This window comes from Tachypleus tridentatus, chromosome 10 (genome assembly GCF_004210375.1).
Source record: "Tachypleus tridentatus isolate NWPU-2018 chromosome 10, ASM421037v1, whole genome shotgun sequence".
Taxonomy (NCBI): Eukaryota; Metazoa; Arthropoda; class Merostomata; order Xiphosura; family Limulidae; genus Tachypleus; species Tachypleus tridentatus.
Window position 1 is genome coordinate 161,639,589 of NC_134834.1, and position 10,922 is coordinate 161,650,510.

The following is a 10,922-nucleotide window of genomic DNA, read 5'->3' on the forward strand; positions in this document are numbered from 1 at the left end:
GTGATAATATTAAACATTTTGTTTTTAATAAAAGATAAATATAAATAGAACTTTTTATTGCCTGTGCAATTAAATGACTTGTAGAAATGTGTTTATTATTCAATGTAAATGCCAAATATAGTAAATAACATTAGCCAGAAACAATTTTCATTAAGTGTTTAAGCTTATTACATATATGCTTCAACACCCAGCACACTGAAAAATTTGTGTTTTTTTTGCTGTTAGTGTGTTTCAAAGTCATCATTATATAGATTTTCAGAGCTTTAACAGAATAACATTTTGGGCAATTAGTTATTATATAGATTTTCATAACTTTAATGAAATGACATTATTCGCCTTTAATTATTTAGTATATTTAGCAATTTATTTTAAATATCAAATTTAAAGATCTAGTAGTGTGTTAAGACAAGATAAATAAGAGATATAAAACACTTGGTTGTGAGATAATCTTGCTGTGATTGTTATCAAGAAATTCTTGGCCTCAACTATCATGGAATTTGTTTGTCAAGTTCTACATTAAAAATACAAAAAACTTATTTCAACAGGCCAATTCTGTTATTCTCTGCCCTTTGAGAATGACAAATGTTAAAACTAGTCAGGTTTTGTATGTTTTGTTAATTTTTAACAATTTCTGCATTATTATTGTTTTAACTTGCACAAAATACGTCTTCCTTAAATAGTTGTAAACCGAGTCTCAAATTCTGTCTGAGGTCACATTCAAGGCATGCCTTTATATCTCTATTCCACTATATTGGAGTACATTTGGTGTGTGTTTTTTCCCACCAGTTAAGAGAATGTAAGTTATTGGTAAAATATACCATTTGTACAACACATTTACAGCTCAGTGGTTGATACAATGTTTAATATGATAGATTCATAGTTAAGAATTAGTGTGAGTGGTACTTTCAGTTCATAACTTATTGTTGTGTGTGTTCTACATGAATATTAGGACTTTATGTTGCAGCACCACCTGGAGACCAAAACCCAAATTCTGATCAAGGAAGTATGATGGTTGCTTTAGCATACACAGGCTTTAAAAGTGATAGTTAGAGGTTATTCCAGCTTTATGCACATAAACCACAAGATATTTTTGTTTTCTTCATTCCTTGAAAAACAAAGGTTTCTATCAATGTATGAAGTGTGGACCAAGTTCACATAACCCGAAGGTTATTAAATGTGCTAATATCACTAAATTTCTTTTCTAAAGGCTTGGTGCTGCCATCTAAACATACTAAATAACTAGGGTAACATTACATTACTTCCTTGTAAATAAATTTCAATAAGCTTTTGCTTATTTTAATAAAAAAATGCACTGTGATATCAATCCCAGATTTTAATGTTTAATTACAATCAGAATATTGTTAAACTTTCTAGCCTAAACTTCTGTTTGTCATCTTTTCTAAAAGAATTAGGGGAGTTACTAAATGATAAATTGGGGCCATTTTAGCAAATATGAGCATAGCAAGGAAGCAACGTGGTGAAAATATGGCACAAATTAATCTAATCATACCAAACATAAACTGTTTTAGCATGAGTATGATGAATGTCAAATAGCTTTATTATCATTTATTTCTACATCTTAACTTGCAGAAATTGAACAAGAGAAGGGTCAGCAGAAGCTTCTAGAAGGAATCAAAAGCTTTGATACTACAAAGATGAAACACAGTGAAGTGACAGTGAAAAATCCTTTACCTACCAAGGATGGTAAGAGAAATAGCTTCAGTATCTTTAGATCAAGGAAAATGTGATTTAATAAAACAATAATAAAAAATGTAGGTAAACATGCTAAATACTCTTTCAAATTAAAATCAGTCTGAAGAATGTTAAAACAAATTGAAAGTGCATTCTGAGTTTCATTTAATATTATTATATGTATCAAATAAAATTAGTATTCTTGTAAGGCAAATGTAGGCAGTGTATGTAATATCAATCCTGAGTTTTGTATGACTAACTGATTTGGGCTCGGTATTAAGTCTTTCATCATGGCTGATGAAGAACTCAGCATAAAGCCAAAACACAAATTGCTAGAACTCCAAAGCAAAATTAGTATTACAAAACAAAGGCTATTCACCCATTTAGAGAGAATACTCATTTTTACAAAGCAATTTAAAACTATTTTATATATTTTTCTTGTAGTGGCTGTTTTCACATTTCATTTTTACATTAACGGTAATTTGAATGGAGATTTCAAGTTTATTATACTTTTTAACAAGAACTTTCAAATACCTTCACTATTATCTTTTCTCCACACATAACAATTTACTATAAATAAATGCACTTTTGTTTTGATAATACTTAGGTTGTAGCACTAGCCATATGTATGAAATAATCAAAACAACTCATCTTACTATTTATTCTTATATGGTACATTACCTTCTCTCACATAAATAGCTATTTCTGTTCATTGCTGCTTTCAATATACCAAAATATTTTGTGCATGCCACAAATCTTGAAACTCTCACCCTTCTGGAATGAGTGATTCTAAAATGTCTTGCATGTAAAGTATCATGTGAGAACCTCCACCAATAAAGGCATGACATACTCTCTTGATGCATCGGATTCTTTCTATTGACTTCTACCAAACTATGACTTCTTGTTTGACAGTACGTGTGTTACATGTTTAGTTTGTGCTCCCTTCAAGTGTTTATAATTTTTTGCATATTTTTGTTCCGTTTTTCAATAACTTTACTCTTTATTATAAAGTGGTGATATTTGTAACTTCAGTTATTCCATAATGGAATTATTTTTTTATTTCTACTTGGTTATGGAACGTATTACTTCATTACAAAAACTTTGTTTATTTCTGCCAACACATTTGTGTTTGGTTATTCATTTTGCATCAGGAATTAATGTTACCACTTCACAGGTTGTGTGTTCTATTAGTACATTTACACAGATTTTGGGTCACAGTACTCCACAAGAAGATTTTTGGCTTTACTTCATTGAGAGAATGATCTTCCAGTGAACTGACTTTTGTCAGACCTCACCTCAAGTTTGGAGGTCCACACATTTGAAAGACAATGTGATGACTTTGGAAAGATACAGTGTTCTTTTGTTATGGTTTTGAATCATTTTATTTCTATGGTGTTTGTTATTTTAGGATTATTGGTATATCAATCATTAGTTTAACTAATTTTCAAACATCCTAGAACTAGTCAGTTTTCCTCTCCTCCTCCTGTTCCATTTTTTTTTTATGTTTTTTCCTTCCCTTATCCCTTTGGTTTGGATTGATTCAATTGGCATTTTATTCCTGTATTCACTTCCTGATATCTTCACTTTAGTCATGCACCTTACCTTTTCACTGCATATCTATCCTGTTGTCCATTGTAAGTAATTATATGTACGTTGAACACTGGGTCTACATCTCATACATTCATTTCCCATTCACTACTTTGGGTAGCTGTTTCTTCCTTTTTGGCAGTACTGTCATCCACCTGTTGTCATTCTTCTCTCTTTCATCAGACTGTGATTGTGTAAGCTGCCTTTTAGTATATGTATACAAACACACACCTCTTACTTTTCAGAAGTATGTCTCTCTTTTCTCTATAGGTCATACTCTATGGCAAGTGGTGCATGTCCAGGTGTACTTAAACTGTTAAAAGCTTTACTGTAAGGCCAGCTACATCTTTTTGCTTTACCCATATAGTCTGTGGGTGAGTACAGTCCAGAACAATCAAAGTTTAAGAAGCAAATATATCATGAGGATAAATCTACAAGCAATCTTGTTGAATACCCTCTCTTTATACTGTGTGTTTAGTAGCCATGAAATTATGATTGTAAAGTCATCATGGCATTACAGTAAAGCTTTTAACGGTTTAAGGGGAGGAAGGATAAAAAATCAGATAAAAAAAAAAAGTGGAACAGGGGGAGGAAAGGAAAACTGACTAGATCTAGGATGTTTGTAAATTGGTTGAACCATTAAAGAAGGAAGGCAAGCTATATTGGGAGCAGGTATGATGGGCCCCAGCTCCCAGAGGCCCTCATAAACAATAAAGAAAGATGAAAATGAAAGCCAATATAGTGGGAAAAAAGGTTTTGAAACTGTATAGTGAAATAAACATGTATAGGACATTATGTTTTAAGGAAAATGTAAACTAACTATCAGTGAACCCACAAATAGAGCTAAAGTACACCAAAAATCAGACACTTATTAAGCCTAATCAAACAAGTTATTTAACCTAATTATTGATTAACCCAAAAGTAGAACTACAGTTAAAACAAAAATAAACTTGTGGAACCTAATCAAGCAGTACGGAACAAAGGATAGCACTAAGCACTAAAATAAAAACTTAACATACAATAAATACAATAAAAACTTAATGTACAATATTGACAGAAGTTTGTGTGGACCCCATTTTAAGGGTACCATGGAAACCAAGTGAATAAAGGATTAATAATGAAAATGAAATAGACGTAGCTGGCCGTTCTCACTTTTCAAGATAGGGTGTCATGGTCACTCATTGTTTAATCTTACACACTTATGTTTTCCAAGATTGAGTTTTAATTCTTTAATAAATTATATATAGTTTGAATCACTATTCTGCAATAATTCTCTCCCATTTGGACTTGCCATTCTGTGATTTTGTCCATATATGCAACATTTTTCTACAATGGGTAAATAGTATACCTATTTCAGAAATGATGTGGTTACCCCTGTTTAATCTTAGACTTTGAAGATTTCTTTTTGGGAAGTGTTCTTTAGACACTTTTGAAGGATGCTTCTTTCTGTCCCTCCACCTCTTCATTGTGGGATTCTTGCTGTTTATGTGAGTGGAGATAATGTAACATATAAGAAGTTATTTTTCTGTACTGAAAATGTATTTCTGATATTTACTTACCTTCACACTTCCCACCCTTCTTCTGCACTGAAAACTAGTGCTTCCATTTTCTGCCAACACTTCAAGTGAAAGTTTGGTAAAATTGAATAGGGGGAGTCACACGCATTAAGAGTGCACTCTTATTGGTGGAAAGTTGGTACATAATAAGTTGCATACAAGATGTGCTGAATTAGTCATTCCATAATGGTGAGAATTTCAAGGCTTGAAACAGACAAAAAAAATGTCTTTAGGAATAGAGAGCAGAACTGAACAAGAATAGCAACTTATGTGACAGAGAAAGTCACATAAGGAAAATAACCTTTGTTTTTATGTGCTCTTGTGATAGATCTGTTAAGGTTGTTTCAATTGTCTATATAGAAAATTTCTGTGTCAGTGAAACCCTGTTAATGTTGTTTGCTCACTACAAAAATTTCATATCCTTTAATCTTTACTCACATTTTTCAAGTTTTATTTATTATGAAATATGAAAATTAACTTTCAACCACTGGTGGGATCTTTGTAAATTGTAGTTTTATTGAACTGAACACTCTTTGTACTTATTATAACACAAAACAGGCAAATATCACTCTTTTTTTTTTTACACAAGGAATGTTTTTAGAATTTAGCACTTGTAAATAAAGCTAAAATGTAATTAGACTAATTTCATGCTACTAAAAAATGCTATGTTTAAAATTGAGAACATTTTTCTTACTACATTAGGATCTAACTAACAATTCAAACAATAACAGGGACAGTTAACTCCTGTGACTAAGGTACATTTAAAGACAAAATTCTGTTTTTTGACAACTGTAAAACAGTGTTAGTAATTTGGCTTGGAAAGATAATATCATAGTTTTTTTATTATTCTCAGTGAACTCTTATTTTTCTAATATAGAAGCCACTAAGATGTTTTACTAAATGGTCATCAAAAATATCACTCATAATTATTACTGTACTACATTTGTTCATTTTTATATGTGAAAACTTTATAATTTTCTAAGTGTATGTTGTGTTATCCAACAGTTATTCTATATTGAAAATATGTCATACTTGTAGTCTGTTGAAATAATTTCCATATATTTTTGCTTATGAAATTCAGAAATTGTTTTAAGATGAGATTTGAAAGAATTATTTAAAAGTTACATATGACTTCTCCACTTTTAGGAGAATTGCAAGTGTAATACTTTTTGCCTGATTCACAAAGAAGATATTTATCTAGATTTAAGTATATCCTTTCATAGTATGCTGTTTTGTGTAATTAACAATACTTTGTCTTCTAGTGATTGATCAAGAAAAAAGCAGCAACTAGGCTTGAACTTGTGCAGCTGATTTCTAAGCATGCAACCAAAGGAATCAGTAGCTTACAAGTTCAATACCTGGAAAACTCAAACTTTGCCAAATCTGTTGTATTTCATGAAGAAAATGAACGAGTTTTCAAGATGTTGCCAAATTTTTAAATAGAATAAACAATCCTGTAAAAAAAACCAAATATTCAATAACTTTTGATCTATATTGATACAAATTCTGTAATTAATAACATATCAATCTAAAAGTAAATTCAAGTAATATCAGTATTTTATTTTACTTTTTAATAGACTCACCAGGTGTTTATTGTAGTAACTGATTATAATAATGTATTTGTTTATATTCAAAGCTTATGATAATATGCAAGTTTAATTGTTTGTTTTCCTCCTTTTTTCTCCCTTATTAATCAAATATCAGTATACTCTTAATTGTTTTTAGTAATGTTTAAATATAAATATGGTACAGGGGCAGTAGTGCAGTTTATTATTACTGACACTGGATGTTTGTTATATAAATATACTGGTACTTTTCCATTTATAAACTAGTCCTCAATATATCTGTTACTGACAAATTTTACACAGGTGAATTATCTTCAGCAACGTACATGGACCTTTAGAAAGATATTTTTTTATTTTTGAAAATTATATATAAACGCAAGTGAAGCAAAAAAATTGAATTGATACAGAATAATACCAAAATATATAGGGACCAATAAATTGTACTGAGTTTATAAACGTTAGATGTATACTTGATTTATGTACATATCCTGAAATTTTTGTGGCTTCAAATGACCATCTTTATTTGAATAAAATTACCACAGTTATGTACTTATTTCAGAATGTGTTATTTTAGTAATTACTGGTCGTTCACACTTACATACGCATCTTTTAAGGATACCTCCAAGTGGCTCACCACTTAATCTAATGGCTTACGTGTCTGTTAAAGACACTTCCAAGTGGGTCACCAGTAAGTCTGGTTTGTAATATTAAACATCGGGTTTTGATACTAGCAGTAGGCACAGCACAGACAGAGGCATGCAGTGATTTTTCCTAATGGAGAAACAGAAGCATAATAGGTGGATTATAAAATAAATATGTGCAGCATGGTCAGTAAATATTAAAGTAATTAATTGTTGTCATTAATCATCGTTAACTACTTCCACTTAAATATAAAAACAAGACATATTTGGCTACTTACTTTATGTATAAATTCCATTCTTCTTTGATAGAATATATTTATCACATCTTGAAAACTATCAGTCTTAATTTCCAGGTCATTTCTTGATTCTATTTCACTGGCCAAACAAATCACTAAATTTCTCTAAATGGGATTTCAATAATGGATCACATTTCTTACACAAATTTACGAATTACATATAATTGCCTTGGTTAGCAGACTCGTGGTGATTCATCATTACCTCTAAAGGTATTTATACAGAATTTCTCCAGTAACATATCGAGTGTTAGAGACGCATTTATTTGTAGTAGTTGGTAACTACTTATTTGATCCATAAAGAAGTGTAACTATAATGATGTTGAAGATATTCTAATTGTCATTATAATGAAGAATTGTAATATCCTTGAGTTATAAATTAAACTAATACAAATGGATGCAACTCTGACACTCGATATGTTAACTGTGGTACTTCTGTACAAGTGTCTCGAAATGTCAATAGTTGTTCACTCAAATACCTTACTACGTCGATTACTTTTTTATTCTTTTCAAATTTTCTTTGCCTATTTCACATTTATTTAAAGTTAACCATTTGGTTGGAATTCGATCCGTGATTTTCCAAATCTAGCTAGGCCTAGACTTAAAAATATATGACCTGAGAAATTTTCATGTCTTTTAATTGCCTTATGTATATCATTTATTAAAAATCATCAACTCCGATTGAGTTCCATGTCCCAAATTCACCGTTAAATAATAAACAAGACCAGCTGAAAGTTAGAACAAGCACTTAACCAAGATGCCCTACCATATTTTCTTATTATATTTGACATGTTTACTGAACATTTTAATTTATAAAATAGTAATTACGAAACGCTAACTTATTTATAAATTATTTATTTCGCTTAATTTTTTTACTTAAGTAAGTTAATACACTGATGGCCAAAATCTTAAGGTCAATGAACATGAAGAAAAAATATGCATTTTGTGTTGTCAGACTCAACCAATTATTTGAGAAGAACTTCGAAAGATGAAAATAAGAAAAGGAAAACAAAATAAAAAAAAATTTTTTGCATTTAATACGGAAATGTGAACACTATGAAATTAGCCTAAATACTAACTGGTCAAAAGTTTAAGACCATACTGAAACGAAGCGTTAATCGGTAAACAGGTAACGAAATTTAATCATTTGTGTTCAAGCATTAGCGTTGTCAACATCTTCCACTGAAAACTTTGTTACATTGGATAAAAACATGACAAAGGCTATAAAGTTGACAGAGTTTGAACATGGCATGATTGTCGAGCTGTAAAAGCAAGATCTCTCTCAACGTGCCATTACTGGTGAGATTGGGCGTAGTAAAACAGCTGTTGCAAATTTCTTAGAAGACCGTGAGGGATACGGAACGAAAATTTCAAGTGGTCGGCCCAAGAAAATTTCGCCGGCGTTGAGCAGGAGGATTCGATGGTTTGTCCGGCAAGACACCAGCCGATCGTCGAACCAGATTAAGGCCCTTACGGACGCAGAATGCAGCTCTAGAACAATAAGACGGCATCTACGAGAGAAAGGATTTAAAAACGTCTTCAAAGATCACACCATGAAACAGCTCGGTTAAACTTTGCTGAAAATCACCAAACATGGGACGTAGAAAGGAGGAGGATTTTGTTCTCTGATAAGAAAACATCTGGATGGTCCAGATGGCTTCCAACGTTACTGGCACGATGAGGATATCCCACCGAAGACATTTTCTACACGAAACAGTGGAGGAGGTTCCATCATAATCTGGGGTGCTTTCTTCTTCCATGGAACAATGGAACTTCAGGTTATACAAGGGCGTTAAACAGCAGCTGGTTACAGTGGCATGTCGGACAGAGCATCCTTATTGACTGAAAGCCCTTGATTGTGTGGAAATGACTGGATCTTTCAGCAGAACAACACTGCAATCCACAATGCCCGCAGGACAAAGGACTTTTTCATGGCAAATAACGTGATTCTTTTGGACCATCCAGCGTGTTCGCCCAAACTGAACCTCATTGAAATTGTTTGGGGGTGGATGGCAAGGAAAGTCTATAGAAAAGGACGCTAATTTCAAACAATGCATGATCTTCGTGAAGCCATCTTCACCACTTGGAATAACATTCCAGCCAGCCTTCTGCAAGCACCTATATCAACCGTGATAAAGCAAATGTTTGAAGTTATTCGCAATGACGGCCGTGCAATTCACTACTGAGACCTCTTGTTGGGCATTTCCTATCCTGTTTAGGACTTCTTTTTGGTATGGTCTTGAACTTTTGACCAGCTAGTATTTAGGCTAATTTCATAGTGTTCACATTCTCCCTATTAAATGCTAAAAACGTTTTTTATTTTTATTTTCCCTTTTCTTATTTTAATCTTTCGAAGCTCTACTCAAATAAGTGGTTGAGACTAACAACGCAAAATGCATATTTTTTTTTATGTTCATTGGCCTTAAGATTTTAGCCAGCAGTGTATATAGACTATAAATTATCAAAAAGTTCCAATTTTGCGTGTATTTTAAATAAAATGAACTGGTAATTGCTTCCTTTGTGCCATAGAAGAGACCAACATAACCTTCAAAATGTGTTTTGTTTTTTAAATACAAGTATGAATTTAAAATTTTTATTAAGAAAATTATTCATGGAAGAAGCATTTTATAGTTTAAAGAATATATTATGCAACAAAAATGTTTTAAATTGAAAATAAAGCCTTTTCTAGCAGGAAAAAGCTAAAATCAACTCAAAAAAGGAAGCACTTTGCGTGTTGTAGTCCAGATTCTTCCCATCAGTATAAGGTGGTTACTTGTTATGTGCCCTTTTATCCATGGAGACGTCATAATGTAATGGTCAGTCCCATTATTCGTTGGTAAAAGAGTAGCCCAAGAGTTGGCAGTGGGTGGTGATAACTAGCTGCCTTTCTTCTAGTCTTACACTGCTAAATTAGGGATGGCTAGCACAGATAGCCCTCGTGTAGCTTTGCGCTAAATTCCAAAACAAACAAAAACAATACTTGTTATGTACGGTAGGGGTCGTCAACCCACGACCCGCCAACCGAAATCATCCGGATCTCAGTTCCCAAACGAAATATCACATCCACCCAGCCTGCTGTGGTCCTAAAAAAGAATTCAAGTTTGTAATTCTATCTCAGGCCTGATTTCGAGCAACAAACAACATCAAGTCTCATACAAATCTCTGTGTCCTTTACGACATGAATATTACTTAAATAAAATAAACATTATTCATAGTTCATTGTGTTTTATTATTATTACCTTCATTTATTAGCCATGGAGATGAATATGGACCTCCATCCATTCACAGACATGGCCTCTGACCCTGTGCAAAAAGAGGTTGCCGACCTTTGATGTACGGTATAGTGGAGGGCTTCAGTATGAATCACTTGCAAGTTCATAACCTCACATTTAGCTGATACTTAATAATTAATTTCTTTTAACATATATTGTGGGAACACTGCTTCCCTTTTTTCTCACGGACCGCTCGCCTTTGAGCACAGATAGCCCATTGTGTGGCTTTGTCCTTCGTAACGAATGGTTTGTTAAAGCCTTGTATATTAATATTTGATTTTAACTTTTTTTGTTTTAAAATAAAATTTACAATTGT

The 10,922-nt window shown here is 32.3% G+C and overlaps 1 protein-coding gene and 1 long non-coding RNA gene across 8 annotated transcripts in view; one reads left to right on the forward strand and one right to left on the reverse strand.

Annotated features, from left to right (window-relative positions):
• LOC143230795 (uncharacterized) overlaps positions 1–6,953 on the forward strand; it is a 45,355-nt gene extending 38,402 nt beyond the window's left edge. For all 7 annotated transcript variants that reach the window (XM_076464940.1, XM_076464937.1, XM_076464943.1 and 4 more), the window contains 2 exons: positions 1,591–1,704; positions 6,098–6,953. In XM_076464940.1, coding sequence (XP_076321055.1) covers positions 1,591–1,704; positions 6,098–6,126 — 143 coding nt within the window. In that variant the 3' untranslated portion in view covers positions 6,127–6,953. The remainder of the gene's footprint in view (positions 1–1,590; positions 1,705–6,097) is intronic.
• On the reverse strand, positions 4,569–8,155 carry LOC143230797 (uncharacterized). The gene is made up of 3 exons (XR_013016634.1): positions 7,320–8,155; positions 6,999–7,171; positions 4,569–5,039 (listed from the first exon to the last, which is right to left on the reverse strand). It is a non-coding gene; the product is annotated as an uncharacterized LOC143230797 (long non-coding RNA).
• Between the last annotated feature and the right edge of the window lie 2,767 nt (positions 8,156–10,922).